Source organism: Octopus sinensis, linkage group LG13 (genome assembly GCF_006345805.1).
Source record: "Octopus sinensis linkage group LG13, ASM634580v1, whole genome shotgun sequence".
NCBI lineage: Eukaryota > Metazoa > Mollusca > Cephalopoda > Octopoda > Octopodidae > Octopus > Octopus sinensis.
The window spans coordinates 61461417-61478812 of record NC_043009.1 but is presented as its reverse complement, the minus strand read 5'-3'; the positions used below and the strand labels follow the sequence as shown (position 1 = coordinate 61478812).

The following is a 17396-nucleotide window of genomic DNA, read 5'->3' as shown; positions in this document are numbered from 1 at the left end:
TACAGAGAAAGGTCAAAACTGATTAACACAATCTCAATATATTTTATTGATCATTGAAGGTAGGAAGACTAAATCAAATGCCAGCAAGTGTTAGTCACGGGCTGATATTCTTCCTTCAAGCATATTCAAGGCGTTAATTTTCTAACAGTATAGAGATAGTCAGTAAAGTGACTTAGTCTCAACCCTCTTGGAGTGAATAAAGCATAAGCAGAATACTGAAATTAATTATTCAAGAGGGAGATCAATCCTCTAAACCAGCCACACATGGAATTAAAAATATTCTCCCTACTCCACAGCATCTTTCATAAAAGAATCGTTTAACATTGGAATGACTTTTTTTGCTAGCATCTATGAATATTATTTGTGAAAAATAACGAATCTATGGAATCAATCTAATTCCTCAAAGATTTTAGAAGGAATTGGATTAAAAAAAAAAAAAAGCCACAAATGGTCTTTTGACATTTTCCTATATATGAAAATGTCGAAAACAAATTGACACAGAAAACAATTGCACAGGTAAACCTTTTCTTCAATAATTACAGATCACGGGACATCTGCAGGAAGATGGCAGCCTGTCAAATGTGAACACAGATTAAGTTTTCCAAAAGATTTGCTAATTCTCTATCTCTAACAGTCAACTTATTGCAGGTAACCTGCATTAACTCCACAAATCTGTGAACATACAGTTGATTTCCCACCCCAAATTTCCACCTACCCTTATCTGTGATATAGGGTCAAACACACACACTGTTCAGTCTGGACAGCAAATGTCTTTCCCATTCTGCTTTGATTGACCAGCCTCTAGAGTCCAGCCCATCCAGCTGCTATAAGGCAAGTGGCAGGGTGATATTGCACAAACTGTTGACACTCCAGCCAAATGGCTAATGTCAGGTTCCAGATTATATATATACATATATAAAATCACAACTGATATGCATGCAATCAACTACTCAGTCATAAAACACCTAGATAACAACTCAATAATAAGAGGTCAGTACAAACATTCAGTATAGGCACACCATTGTCTGACCATTTCCAGCACAACAATATTAAGTAGAAGTAGGCAGTAACTAGGATACAGATAATGCTGATAGAAATTAAAGTAGTGATGAGAGAGCACTTTCTTTTTTGTTTTAAACAAAAAGCAAAGCTTAGTGCACAGAACCTACCACCACAAACAAACACTTATTACTGAAGGAACAAGGAGTACTTCAGTTTCAGTAAGTGGCATAGACGAAATCCTGAACTAGAAGACATTAATGAAATATATTGTTGTTTAACACTCAGCTTATTTTCTTCAGAGAAATTGGTCATCAGTATAATCTCTCTGTGGGTAATCATATTTAATAACTTCATGGAAGAGGTGGAAGTAATGATATTCATGCCATTTTCAAGAGTATAAACAATATATGAAATTGCATAAGACTTGGTTTACTCTGAGTATACCACAATAAGGTACACTATTTTAATATATGAAAGGTACTAGGAATAGCCAAGAAATAAACTAAGCTGTGAGACCTAACCCAGCTAGAGTAGATCTTTATAAGGATCATTGCTCTGAGATTTAAATGTAAAATACTGAAGTGAATACTAGTACTGCTGCATACCACTTAGTTCAGATTGAGCAGTCTTGTGACCACAAGTGTCCCAGTTATGGCCAATGTGTATTTTGCCTTTGTATATCTTGGACTATACTGGCTTATGCATCATTCTTTTGATGTCCTCTCATTAGTTCATACTGATTAGGGTAGTAAAGTAGCTTTATCCAAGGAATGACCATATTCTGACATGTAAGTCACAAACAGCTGATGGGGTAAAAAGTAGGAGAAGCGAAAGGGGGAAAATAGAGAAAAAAAAAAAGGAAGGGAAGTATTAATAGTTACGCCTCACATCGTTTCATAGTGTCACCTAAAGCCGCTGGTAGCCTTACTTTATAATAAATATATTTTAAATGTGTTACTTTAGAGAAATTGTCTTTCATGATAGTGATATTTTGTTTGGATAGGATGTGCAGTAGAGTTATTCTACCATATATGGCAAACAGTTAAAAGCTGATTATAAGGAATCTTGGACGTGAACAAACTGTACATTTAGTTCCTTGTTCATTTGTCATCACTTTTTGTTTGCTTTTCTGGGAAAAGTTAATTTATGTTCAATATAAGGCATGAAAATAGAAATTCAGTTATAATAAAGTATTCTATATTTTGTGTGTAGAGACCTTTTCCTCTGCATTTTTACATGTATGCCTCACAATATATATATAGATAGATAGATAGGAATATTTTTGTATATAGGAAACAATGCAGAAGGGTTTAGATTACATGAGAGAAAGAAGTTAAAAAAAATCAGACAAGCTTTTTAAAAAATTCGATTAAAAATAAGATGTACAAATAAATATGCAAACCGCATAGCGTCAACATTAAAAAGACATTGGTAATTGTATTAAAGAAAAGAGATAAAGATGATAAAAAAAAAAAAAAAGTAATGACATTCTTAATGTTTTGCATAATTTATAAAGATATAAAAAATATCTCATCAATACAATAAATTGCAGTGAATTAAATGTTCCAAATTGAAATTCATTGAATGATAATTGTTTAATTGCAAACAATTTGATAAAACTACAGTTGTAAATAATGATTCCTAACATATTAGGCTTAAAGTGAAATATTTAGAGTGTGGGGGGAGGGGGGGAGAGATACAGGTGAGTGAATATTGACAACAGCATATTAACGAGTATTTATTTTATGAAACCCTGTGTTAGTGGAATTGAAATTCAGAACACAGGTGGATGTAATTAGGTACTGTAAAAAGTGTTTTAATCTACCACTTGCAGATTAATAACTATAATACTTAAAGAATTAATAGTTAATGATAATAATAATGGTTTCACATTTAGGTACAAAGCCAGCAAGTTTGGGTGATGGGAGTAAATCTACTACATCAACCCCCAGTACTCAGCTGGTATTTTATTTTATCAACCCTGAAAAGACGAAAGGCAGAATTACTCTCTCTTTTACTTGTTTCAGTCATTTGAGTGTGGCCATGCTGGAGCAATGCCTTTAGTCGAGAAAATCGACCCCGGGACCTATTCTTTGTAAGCCCAGTACTTATTCTATCGGTCTCTTTTGCCGAACCGCTAAGTGACGAGGATGTAAACACACCAGCATCAGTTGTCAAGCAATGCTAGAGGGACAAACACAAACATATACACACACATACATACATACGACAGGCTTCTTTCAGTTTCCGTCTACCAAATCCACTCACAAGGCTTTGGTCGGCCCGAGGCTATAGCAGAAGACACTTGCCCAAGATGCCACGCAGTGGGACTGAACCCGGAACCATGTGGTTGGTTAGCAAGCTATTTACCACACAGCCACTCCTGCGCCTATTAGCTGCAACGGAATTTGAACTCAGAACATAAAGGTAGATGACGAAATGCTGTTAAGCATTTTGCCTGGCATGCTAATGATTCTGTCAGTTTGCCACCTTAACTACATAATAATAATAGTTTCTTCTATAGGCACAAACCCTGCAATTTTAGAGGCAGGGCTGGTCAATTAGTGCCCTCAATGTTTGACTGGTACATATTTTATTGACCCCACAAAATAAAAGGCAAAAAAAATCAACCAACACACTAATGATTCTGCCATTTGCCACCTTAATAATAATTATTACTTCTAATATAGACACATGGTCAGGAATTTGTGGGCGGAAGGGGAAAGGTTAATCAATTAAACCAACCCCAGTACTTTACTGGTACTTTATTTTATTGACCTCCAGCAAGATGAAAGGCAAAATTGATCTTGGGAGGATTTGAATTCAAAACAATAACTATTGATTTCAGATTCTGGCACAACGCTATTAATTTCAGGGGACAAGAGTACAGGAGAGCAAAGTCAGTAGCATTGACCCCCAGGGCTCAACTGGTCCTTATTTTAATCGACACCAAAAGGATAAAAGGCGAAGTCAACCTTGGCAAAATTTTAATTCAGACTGTAAAGATTGATGAAATACCGCCAAGCATTTTTTGCCCAGCATGACAATGGTTCTGCCAGCTTGCTGCCTTGTAAAGCATAGGAATTTAATTTTTTTACAAGAAGCGCAAGGCCTCAAATTTGGGGAGGGGGTAAATTGATTACATTGACCCCAGTACTCAACTGGTACTTATTTTATTGATCCAGAGAGGCAAACTTGATCGCAGTGGAATTTGAATTCAGGACATAAAAACGGACAAAATACTGCTGTTTTGTCCAGCGTGCTAATGATTCCGGTAGCTCACCGTTTCAAAAAGTACAATAATTATTAATAATTTCTACAAGATGCATCAGGCCACAAATATGGGGAGTTGAGGATAAAGTCAATTAGATGGGCACCAGTACTAGGTGGGTCTTTTACTGACATCAGAACAGATGAGGTCAACATCTGTAAGATTTGAACTCAAAAAAGTAAATGGACACAACTAAATATAAGGCATTTTGCCCAGCATTTTACTGATTCTGCTATCCACACACCTTAATAAGAATATCCGAATGTAAAAAATTTTTTCTAAATTGGAAATTTAACCTAAGATGAATTTAAGTTAATGACAAGTAAAATTTTGTTGTGAAGGAAAAAAAAAATTCTCAGAGTAGTTTGCAAATAAAATTGCCTTTTATTCATCATCACTTTTTCCATACTGGCAAGCCGCACCAGTCTCCATTTGTTTGTTTCCACAAAGTTTGTGCAGTGGGATACTCTTCCTAGCACCAACCATTTTACAGGTGCTTTTTATGCGGCACCAGCACACGTACTTTCTGGAAGTGCCTGAGAGTTAAAAATAATTACCAAAATGCAGACAGTAATTTTTTACGTAGAGAATTTGACCAAAAGCATTCTTAGAATGAAGCATAAAAGGACAGACATTATGTGCATGTGTGAGTGTGTGTGGTGGTATTGAATGAATAGTTCTAAATATCCCCCTTGATGTTAAAGTCAAAAATAAGGCTTGACCTGTATGTGGTGTTGATGTGTTTATATGGGATCCCAATGAGCAAGCCTGTGTAGTAGTAGTGTTCTCTGTGACTTATTTTCTTCAGGACAAATTTCACCTATGTAGGTAATATTTACATGAGTGTCTGGTATCTGCTTGGTATCCCAGAAACAATAACCACTACAAGTGAAGGTTGATGCTTGTGGGCAGATAAAAAGCCTAATGTTCTGAGCCAAGTCCTGCCATAGGCAAGAAAATCTTTCTTCAAGTTTCTGAGAGCACTGAGAATATATTACATGCTTGAAGAAAGAAATATGAAGGAGGAGAGAATAAGCAAGCAAAAGGGTGTTGTTAAGAGGTCAGAGGGACAAAATTAAATGAGGAGAGAATGATGGTGATGAGTTAAGTAATGACTAAATCTCATAGGGGTGTATTTGTGCAAAAGGTGCAATAGATGTAAAAGTGTCTTAACTCGCTACTGTCATTACTTCTACTTACTACATGTGCCACATGCAGAACTTGTTAGTCTCTACATGTTGCCTAAGAGATTTACTGGAGACAGAGCTTTGGCCAGAATACTCAGTGAAATTTTTGTATCAGAATGAATTGAGCAACAAAATGAAATTAAGGATGTGTATGTGTGTGTAAGCAATGCTACGTGGTTAAGAAGTGCATTTTGCAACCAAGTGGTCCTGAGTTCTGATCTATGTAACACCTTGAGAAAGTGCCTTCTTTCATAGTTTCAGACAAATCAATGCCTTGTAAGTGAATTTACAGATAAAAACTTTGTACTTCTTGATTCTGTTTCTTTTTTCTCATTCCACTTTTTGCACCAACCTTTTATGTTTTTTTCCCCCTTATTTTCTTACTGTCCAGCGTTCTTGTTTTCAAAAATTACACATAACATATAAACAGAACCTAAAAGATTGCTTTAAGATACATGGCATATTCTATAAATATGCCCCTTCAAGTATGATAATAGCATGAAACTATTAGTAGCTCTTTCGGTTGTGTGTTTAATTATATATATACACATACACATGGCAACCAGACACTATGAAGTGGTTGGCAGGGCATCTGGCTGTAAAAACCATGCCAAAACTGACCTTGCCTGTGCTGGTGCCATGTAAAAAGCACTCAGTTCACTCTGTGGGTAGTTGGTGTTAGGAAGGGTATCCAGCCGTAAAAACCCTGCCTAAACAGACACAGTAGCCTGGTGTAATCTTCTACCTGGTCAGCTCCTGTCAAACCATCCAACCTATGCCAGCATAGCAGGTGGACACTAAATAATGATGATATATACATATACATGATTCTCTGTATGAATTTCTCATAGGAATTTTCTTATATGTTTATGCAGCATGTACAACTTTGTAATTCCTATTAGCAAATGAAACATGTGTAATAGTAAGTAAGTAAAATCCCAAAACTTTTCCAACTCTGTGTTTTGATATTCATACATATATACATATATATATAATGATTCTGCTTGGCCATAGCAATACTCAATGTACTTTAGAGTAAACCATCAAATCAATGTAGAGCGTAATATCAATTAATGAATGAATGACAAAAGAACACGAGTTACATAAGCAGTTCCATTAGCTTACAGCTGTTTCTGCTATAAATAAACATGAGCCAAGAGCCAAGTGACAGTCTAACAGCTTACAACTCCCTTGATCAATGTATTTTGGTCAGGAAGTCAGGTGTGCATGTGTATGTGTGTTTGGGGGAGAGACACACACACACATGGGCTGACCAAAGCCTTGTGTGTGGATCTGGTAGACAGAAACTGAAAGAAGCCCATTGTGTGTGCATACATCTATACTTATATGTTTGTCCCTTCACCATCACTTGACAACCGATGTTGGTGTGTTTACATCCCTGTAACTTAGCGCTTCGGCAAAGAGACTGATAGAATAAGTACTAGGCTTACAAAGAATAAGTCCTCAGGTTAATTTGTTCGACTAAAAGGTGGTGCTCTAGCATGCCAGCAGTTAAATGACTGAAACAAGTAAAAGAATATATATATATATATATATACTGGTGCTTTCAAAAACGAAATTCTTTGCAATGTCTCTCCTCTGCATTGAATTAAAAGATGCAATGAACTAGTTGACTGGCTCATTGGTAACCAACAACATCACTGTTCACAAACTGCAAAACGAAATGTAAATAATATGCATACACATGCAACAGTGTATGTGTGTACATGTGTGTGTGTGTTTACAAAACTTTTCTCATCAGTGAGCCAAAAATAATCTTCTCTATGGCTGGTTCTAGGCTCGTTCAAGAAAGGAGGATGGTGTAGGCATATGTTTACAGAAATACCAGTGCAGGCATGGCTGTGTTGTAAAAGTTTGCTTCCCAATCACATGATTCTGACATCAGTCCTACTACACCATGGGTAAGTGGTTTCTACCATGGCCATTGATGGACCACAGCCTTGTGAGTGGAATTGGTAGATGGAAACTGAAAGAAGCCCATTGTGTGTGTCTGTGTTTGTTCCCTACCACCAATTGACAACTTGTGCTGGTGTGCTTATGATCTGGAACTTAGTGGTCTAGCAAAGGTGGACCAATAGAATAATTAGCAAAAAGGTAAAAAAAAAAAAAAAGAGCTCAGATTTTATGTGGTGATGGAGTACATGTGGTATCCTGCATGGCAAATCTAGAACAGGGAGGTGGGGATATCTCCTGAGGCTTGGGACAAATTTCATTCATGTAAATAATACTTAAGAGTGTTTCTTTTGCAACCCCAGAAAATGCTAAAATCTAGAAATCAAAATATTTTTTTTATTATCAATAATTACTAAGCAAATAAAAATTAGCTCCACCAACTCCAGTTTTAAAGATAATGTGTTCATGACCTGGGTTTAATCAACATGTCACATACCAGGTAAGCTATGGATTTATAGGAAAAAACAAAATCATTTATACATAAAATAAAATGCAACAGAAATTCATCAATCCATTAATACTTCATGCACACATACAGACATACAGCATAACAGTTTTGAAAGATATTGGTGACTGCTATAATTGTTATTGGTAGCTACAGAAGTGATAGAAGATGTCGGTAGTTATAGTAACTATTAATGGCTATGGTAGTAATTAGTGTGAAATACATATACAGAAATATTACCTTTTGTTTTCAAGTGTTAAATTTTTGGTTGAATTTTTTCCTGATTATAATAGAATGTGTGGTGGGTGTATATCTAACATAGCTTTATTAATCAACTCTTACCTTACTCACCAGCTATTTCTAAGTTTGGGCTAATTCCTACTGCTAAGGTATTAATGAGTACTTTCTTGAAATAAACATTTATGTCATAATAACACTACAAGACTGAAACATTTTTACAAACAATGTTCTTGGAAAGTTTATTTTCGATTGGCCACCAAAAATTAACACAGAGTGTGGGAAACAATAATTATTGGATTTGTTAAACCATTTTTTCAATTACTACATGCAAAGAGTTGGATCCAAGACAGAGACATACATACAAACATACATACATACATACAACTGACTGGCATAGAAAATAAGAAATAAATGAACAAGTGAAGTTTCACATACTTATGCTGAAGACAAAGTGTCTTCTTCCCAAAAGTTGGAATAAATATTTTTATAAACAAAAAGGTACAAGGTGTAATTAGATTCGGTGTTTAGAGTCAACATTTATGGTTTTTACCCCAAAATTAAAGACAGCACTAATACAACTGCACCACTTTTTTAAACATTTAAAAAAAAAAATTTATCAAATAAAGATAGTAAAGATATAAAAAAAAATAAAGGTGCTTATAAATGAGGATATAATAACTAAAATATAAAACTAAAAAGAAAAATGAACAAAACAAAAATTAAACTGGAAAAATGTACATTATTTGAAAAGGCTATCTTAGCATCATTGCAGTGAGACATGCTGCTTGGTTTGTAGATTAAACCAAGTTAAGAAATGATAGAAGGACTTTAGAGTGGACAACTGGAAGGCAATACAGAAACAATTTTTGTCTTGAATAATATGAACGGAAAAAAAAAAAAAAAAAGTTGCCTATTGAATGAATGTGAGCAGACAATTTAAAAAAATAAATATATATGAAAACATTCAGATCACTGAACACACATTACAAGCAGAGATTAATAAATTTGGCGATAAGGGAGTTATAAAAAAAAAAAAAAAGTAAATAAATGAAACTATAATAACAGTAAAATAAAATAATAATAATGATAAATAATAATAAAAAGACTACATATGACAGATCATATCATTATTGCTGAGCAACAGAATGGCACTAGGTTTGCAAAATATCTCAATTTTTTTCAGACGAGAAATTGAGAGAATTTACCTTAAAAGCTGTATTTTGCCGGTCATTTTGTCCTTTCCCATGGCAATGGACAGGTGTCTGGTAATAAATTTGGTATAAATCTATTCGGGTTTTCAATACTTCATTAAAAGGCTTTAGAACTTAATTAGACAACATTTCAGTGAAAAGGAGTATTTAGATTAGAGAGAGAGAAAGAGATAGATAGATAAAGAGAGAGAGAGAGAGAAATGAGATAGGTAGAAAGAGGAGTTATAGAAATAGAAAATAGATATTTATGTAGATAAACAGATTTTGAGAATGAAAGGGTTGAGTTAGAGAGAGAGAGAAAGGTCAAATAGGTGAGTGAATGGTTTGAACAGTTGAGTGTTAAGAGCTGGAGATATTCAACTGTCTTTGGTAGAAAGGTTTGCTGCTGTTTTACAGCTACAGGTGACAACTTATTTCAACTTATCAACACATATTACAGAAATAACTTTTTAACTTTTAAAAGAGAGTTTGGTGGAGAGTAGGCAGGAGGGGGGGACAGGACAGAAAATGAAAAAAAAATAATTTTTTTTTTAAATAACGAAAAGCCCAAAACATAAAAAATTATCTTAAGTTTTGATGTAATAAATAAATAAATAAATAATAAACATAGAAAAATTTTTCAGTTAAAAAAAAATACAACAAACAACAGAAAGAAAAGTGTTATTATATCAGTTGAGAGAAAAGGCAGTAAAAAGATGAGGCTATTCAACTCCATAATTAAGATTTAAGATTAAGAGGCCAGGTGACAATCTATTAAAGGTATTTGGATTTTTACATAATCATAACTCTCCTGGAGCCATAAACCATTTACAAGGTTTAGATGAACGAGGCCAAAGAAGACAGGATAACCAATTAGATCAATTCCAATACTTGACAGGAATTGAACTTAAAATATGACGAAATGTATTGTCTGATGCTCTACCGATTCAGACATCAACTGCCTTAAAGTTAGAGTAAAAGGAGCAGGAAAATGAGATCATGGCATTCATGCCTTCCCTAAGCAATAGAAATGGTTTTATTGATGAAGTTGGAATCAGCACAGCAACAATTTCGAAAACATTGAAGCAAAGCCCCAAATTTTGTGTGAGAAGGGTGCAGTCAACAAGATTAACCTCTGTACCTGACCAGTACTTATTTAATCCTGTGGAACTTGAACAATGAAGATAAAGTGACATTAATTAAACAGCACAAGACATTTTGCTTGATGCTCCACCAATTCTGCCAATTCACTTGTTATAATAATTTCTTAGAAAATTATCAGTTGCTGTCATAGAGTAGACAACTATGTTGTCTATATGAAGATATTTATAATTGGAAGATTGTGCCAGCAACTTCTATACAATATTACTTGCAATAGCAAAACCTTATTTTAACAAAGACCTTAGTATTTGTTTTAACACTAGTATATATTTATTGTTCTCTTTGAAAGCTGGATCTTAAATCTCAGTGTAGCAAAACACAAACTTCAAGATATAATAAAGCTTTCCACTTTCTGGCCTATAATGGTAGGACAGGTAATGCAATATGATGCTTATGCATTTTCATTAGCAAGACATCCAGAGTTGAGAAATCAGGTCACAGAAAACCTTTAACTAACAGCAACAATATCAATAAGAAGAAGCTGACTCAGTTGATATGATACCAGCCACTGATTAAAGGATGTGTAGCTGAAATCTTACCACAAAATACAACACAGACTCATTGGCAAATAAACTTTCAATGGTTCATTTTATAAATAGGTTCCGAGGAGATAAAAAACTGGGGCCACTCTCTTTTGCTTGCAGTACTTGGCTTACATGCTTACTAAGGATTAGGAGAATGAAAAAGAAACCTATTTTTGAAGACAAATGCACACGTTATGTCTACAACAACTCCAAGGATTAAAAATAATTGCTGAATAGCGAAGAATGATAATTTAACCCTTGTATATTGGCACAGAATACAGAAGAGTGGAGTGGATAGTTTAAGTAGTTATCAAGTGTAGATATCTGAGAAAGTAGATAGTATCTAATGAAACAATACATAGTAGGTACCTGTAGAGTAAGCTATTCCAGCGTAGGTACAATTTACAGCATGTATTAAGGTAGCATTTAGAGAAAAGAGTATTTGGAAACAAACTCAAAAGCTATACATTAAACAGATTTGGAAAAAAAAAAAATCATAATTCCCTCAAATACATGATTAAGCACACAAAAATAACACTAAATTACAATACAGGTCATAGACCCTTCAAAGTTTGCTTCAATTAAATTAGTGAGAAAGAAGATACAGATGTCTTTTACAATGTGTTAAGTGAAAGCAAGTCACAGTATGTTCTCACCAACATTCACTGTCACAACACCTTTACACAATCAGCTGTCAAAACATACAGATTCAGAGAAATGCATACAGAAACATTTGGCAATTTGAATCACTCATCTCATTTGTTTCTATTGCCACGCCCAAAACTTTTGGATATATAAAACAACCCAAGCACTTTACATCTTAAACAACATGCCTCCTTACTCTCACTCTCTCTCTCTATTTATTTGTCTTGTCTGGAGGAAGGGACCGTGACCAGGACCTGTGCAGGTCTGATGAGACTGGCAGTTAACATTCTCCTTCAACTGCTGCAAGTTGAACATGTGCAAAGAGGGAACACCAGACGACAAATATTTGGGAAAGGAAGGCCTGAACCAAACAGTTGGTGAAGGGCCAAAGATAGTGAACATGATATGAGTAAAGAAGTGCCTGAGTGGAAATATTGCATGAGCAGAGGACAACATTGCAATAATGGTAGAGAAGAGAGAGATACAGAGAGAGGAGGCAGCACACTTGCAGGTCAGAGTGATTGGGAGACTTCATTTTAATCAGTTGCGAAGCCTTTTTTCCCTAGATGTAGTTAAAGTTCTCCACAACACATCCGGACTGCCACACTACATCTCATACAAAACTTCCCAGCAGATTGTGGCGTGTGAACCTAGCTATGACTAAAATCCACTAACAACTGGTACATTAGATGTATTGCTGTCAAACATCCAGTTAGTGAGTTAAGTAATAGGTGTGTTACCATCAAACATCCTATTAGTAAACAAAATGGTGTTGGTGTGTTATCGTCAAACAGCCAGTTAACTGTGTGGTGTGAATGTGTTACTGTTAAATGTCTAATTAAATCAACTGTGCTGAGTGTTATCCAGTAAGCAAACTATAACATAGTTTTGTTAGAGTTACTTGTCAGTATTCAGCTAAATTTATAATATAACTCAAGGGTTCAGAAATTTCTATTTGAAACCAAATATCATCTCAAATTATAGCAGTTTCCAGGGTGGCAGTATGCGACATTGGGTAAAGTGTGGCAGGTGGAATAAAAGAATTATAATCAAAATTTCTATAGGATAGTCACCTGATCCTAGAAATGAACAAGATCTGAACTAATTTTAGTGATAAGAGAATATTTACTTTAAAAAAAAAAAGTTCATTTATCATTAAATTGTGAACACTAATCATTGCAATTAAGAGGATGGGGTGGTGGGTTTGGTCTAGAAAATAAATTGACAGAACACAAATCAGACAATTGACCATTTCAAGCAGTTTTGCATTATAATGTAGATGAGATCAAACATACATCTACTGGATTGGGTGCCAATCCATCCAAGATCTTGTATCCATTGGCAGCAGATAGATCTGTGTAGAATTAAAATTTTCTGTTGAAATACATAACAAAACAGGTGTGATGATTTTCCTCCTCCTCCCACTACAACAGGTGTGACTCTTGTGTCAGCTACTGTTTTAGGAGGTATTTTTTTACCATAACACAAAGAGTAGCAAATCCTACAGGATTTTCCATCTGTTTTTAAGCCTCAATTCATTCAAAACAAAGCTAATCAAAGGCCCTGTTTGGGTTTGCAATGTATTATGCTCTCATCACCCTCTTGTTTGTTGAAGCTGGGATTTCAGTTTGAGCCAGCAGAATCAGGCTCTGCCTCAAATAGCTATTTTCATGATTGTTTTCTGACTCAGTTTCATATTTATCAGGTCAACTAATGTCATCGCCCTAAATATCTTACCTTACTGTTAACCATTTATTGAGCACTTTGGGCGGGGATTATGCCTTAGATTAGATCAATCAAAATGTGTTACATTCAATAGATGTTTAAATTACACATATTTATATGCAATTTATCTGGAAATATATACAATGCTATAATATCTTACTCATACTTGAATGTTAAGATCATGATAGTGCTTGTTACCTTAAAATGTTTGTGTCATGTGTACCCTAAATTTAATATAACACCACAGCTGCCTGTATGTTTCTGTGTGTAGAACAATACAGAATGAATCCAAGAAGGGACAAGGGGGAGGGGTATTTAGTTTAATAACAATCCAACATACTTCTGGTTTCTCTATCATTTATGACAAGTTAATTAATTAAATGAAATACACACATACCACACACATTTATAAATAAAGCTTTAAATCATAAAAAAAAAAAGAAACCCAAAATAAAATGCTTACATATCAAGAGTCAGTTGTCAAAGAAAAATAGATTAGATTAATGACTTCACATGTACCATACCAGTGATTAAGGGTTAATAAGGTTTATTACAATCAAGACAAAAAGAAAATCAACTAAAAATGAATATTAATAAAGTTTAAAAAACTTTAAATGTTTACAGTGACAGTGTGGGCACTAAATCTATCATGCAGACAGGCTTCTAGACACAGACATACACCATAGTTAAAAAAAGAAACAATAATCAAATTTGACATGCTTTTCTAAAGAGTATTAGTGATGGAGATGCAACAGAGATTTCTAGAATGTATAAAAACATGTGAAGGCATGGGGCCTAGTGATTAGGGAGTCACACTCACAATCACTAGACTGTGTGTTTGATCCCCAGACTGGGTGACACGTGTTCTTGAGCAAAACACTTCATTTCATGTTGCTCCAGCACACCTAGCCAGCAGGGTGGAGTCAATCAAAGACTAAAATGACGCAAAGCATATTGTGACCAGTGATATGTAACAACTGATAGTTGGCCAGTCACATGATGACGTGATAAAGGCGAGTACTTTGTGCAAGTGGGACTCGACAATATTGAGTAGATCAGAAATAAATCCCTCTTTAGATAGGACACCAGCTTATTACAGCCAACAATCAAAGAAGACTTTCATACTGATTCCTAAATCACTACACAAAGAAAACAATGTAGATTTTTTGTGAGTTTGATCAGGAACAGGGAAATAGCTGAAATGGATTTGATCTCATGAAGCACAACACCATATCCTTTGGTTTGTCACACTTCCCCATCACATACAACTCTGGTGCATGTTGAAATGTTGAAGACTGGAGATCAATGTTTTAAACTGACCCAAACTATCTCATACACACACACACACAGATGTATCTATATATATATATATATATATATATATCTATCTCGTTATTTAATGTCCGCTTTCCATGCTAGCATGGGTTGGATGATTTGACTGAGGAATATATATATATGTTGTGTCTGGTAGTAATTTTAGGTAAACCAAGCTGTGAGCAATGTTTAATCATTCTTCTGTGAACAGTTAAGACACATCAGAATGAAGGCTTAATCAAACATAATTCAGATATAAAAGATAGTAGCATAAAGACACAAAATAAAAGTTTTGTGGAGATGTAAATACAGCCCTACATCTCTTCTTGTCTTCAATCAGTAGGTGATAAACTAATACAGTTCCAAGTGTTATGGTGATCTAACCAGTACTTCTGGTATATTACATTTTGTGGGAGGGGCTAGCAGATTACATCAACCCCAGTGCTTAACTGGTACTTATTTTATCAACTCTGAAAGGTTGAAAGGCAAAGTGGATCTTGGTGAAATTTGAACTCAGAACAAAGCTGAATGAAATGCTGCTAAGCATTTTGCCTGACATTCTAATGATTCTGCCAGTTCGTTGCCTTAACATACACTAAATATATTAACTGATGTTACATGATCCAACAAAGAATTCTCAATGTGGTCACTAAACCTGCTAAAAACAGTGGCCAAATCACCCTCAAATCACATCCTACCATCTTAAAAATGGACAGACATATTCAACAACGAAGACTTAAATGAGCCACATCTGAAAAGACTTGATGGTCAAGGCTGGAACAACTTTGATTACAGGCCTGGGGTTAAGCAACAACAATGTATTCCTAGTGTATCTATGAAACATTCTTACATTTTACATAGATCCTGCTTCATGTGTGTGCATGTGGTACACAGGTGTGCAGCCATAACAAATTGTAACAAAACACTAGCACCGCTCTTCTTAATTCATCTCTAAGACTTAACCTTCAATGGTCAAGTCGGTTTATTTGCAAACAGAGGCATCATATAATGTATCAACATGCATTGTTGAATTAAAAACTTCTTTTGAATAAGGGGAATGCCTGTATGTGTGGGGAGTGAAATTTGCTAAGGGAGTGCAAACCCAGTTTTCCAGGAGGATGTTCAAAGCACTTTCCCTTTCACTGCCTAAATGTTAGCAGGTGTGCTTGGACCCACTTCACCCTTTGTTCCTGAGCCTGTAGGAATATCTGTTGCAGTTCAAACCTGACTTGTTCTAAGCATACAACATGGTAATTATGTCTAGCAAGTCATATAAGCTTAGGTAATTCCAATAAAATATTAAAAACTGGAAATGGCTGACTGCGGATTTGAAGAACTGAAGAAATGCAAGGATGTATTAAGATCACGACACGCATACACGAGTAGCAGTTGAACAAATTAGAAAAAGTGAGATAACCAACTGTGGATGTTTGGCACTTTATAGAGAGGCTGAGACCATATTTTGTTACACGATTGATAGAACCAAATTTATCTTGCGATACAAGAACATGCACATGTATACACACAGACACACACGACCCCGAAATTTCCAAGCGAAAAGAAGAGGTCAATAACCACCCCTCCCCAACAAACAAAAATACAAATCAAAAGATAGACATTTATCTGAAGGCATGCTCTATAAACAGTATGACATTTGGCTCTGCATTACGTGTGTGTGAATGTGCGCGCGTGTGTGTGTGTGTATATATATATATATATATATACACACACACACACACACATGTATGTACACATACTCACACAGGCATGAACCGAACCAACCAATCTACAGTCATTATATAATTTAACTGACATGTAAATACAGAGAACTGGATGTTGTCTAACTTCACTGAATTGTTGTTTTACTTGGTGTGTGTGAAGAGAAGAAAGAAAGAACGAATGAATGAATGTGTATGAGAGAGAGAGAGAGAGAAAGAAAGAGAAGCTCCGCCTTCCCAAGGAAGTGGTGATGACTAGCGAAGAAGAAATCAGTACAGATATTGTGAAAGGTATGGAAGAGATAACACAACCAGTGAAACTAGAATGGACAGGAAGTTAAGACAAATTAAAGAAAGAAAAAAAAAATTAAAAACAAAACAAAAATATCTTTAAAAATCATAATACCAAATAAGAAGGTAATATGAAACACACAAGAGAAGGATTAAAAAAAAAAAAATAAATAAAAATCAATTAGTAAAAAATATTTCCAAATAAATGCTGTCTTTGCTTCTTGTTTTATTCTTGTATCATTTAAATTGCTAGAATTTAGAGGGGACAGAAGGTATTAAGTAGAGAAAAAAGAATGACAACAGTGACCAGAAGTAAAATTCAAACCAACCTTTTGAAGTTCATCAAGCTCGTTAGAACAACTGCCTCCACTCATAGCTTCTTCTTCTTCTAGTGTTCGTTCGTCATCATAGCCTTCATGTTTCATCATATCGCGAGTAGGAGCAAAATCTTGGTCCCGGTTGTCTAAGAAAGTGGGAGGGATTGGATAAAAGAGAAAGATATATATATATATATTATGAAATTATCAACTTATATGACAACACTTGAAAACAAGAGTGAATTAAAAGGAAGATATTCTGGGATCCCTAGTATTGGTGGTGGGAGTTTAGCCTAAACTTTTCATGATGTGAACTAGATGAGAAAATAATCTTGAACTGGACAAACAACAGATCTGTCTACATGAGGTGACATTCAAAAATCTACTGCCCA

At 35.0% G+C, this 17396-nt stretch overlaps 1 protein-coding gene across 6 annotated transcripts in view; it reads right to left on the bottom strand.

Moving 5' to 3' along the window:
* LOC115218545 (mesoderm induction early response protein 1) overlaps positions 1 to 17396 on the bottom strand; it is a 56767-nt gene that overhangs the window by 30916 nt on the left and 8455 nt on the right. For 4 of the 6 annotated variants that reach the window (XM_036508432.1, XM_029788422.2, XM_029788425.2 and 1 more), the window contains exons 3-4: positions 17017 to 17150; positions 9325 to 9381 (exon numbers count right to left, since the gene is read on the bottom strand). In XM_036508432.1, coding sequence (XP_036364325.1) covers positions 9325 to 9381; positions 17017 to 17150 — 191 coding nt within the window. The remainder of the gene's footprint in view (positions 1 to 9324; positions 9382 to 17016; positions 17151 to 17396) is intronic. The other 2 variants (XM_029788424.2, XM_029788426.2) reach the window with 1 other exon arrangement.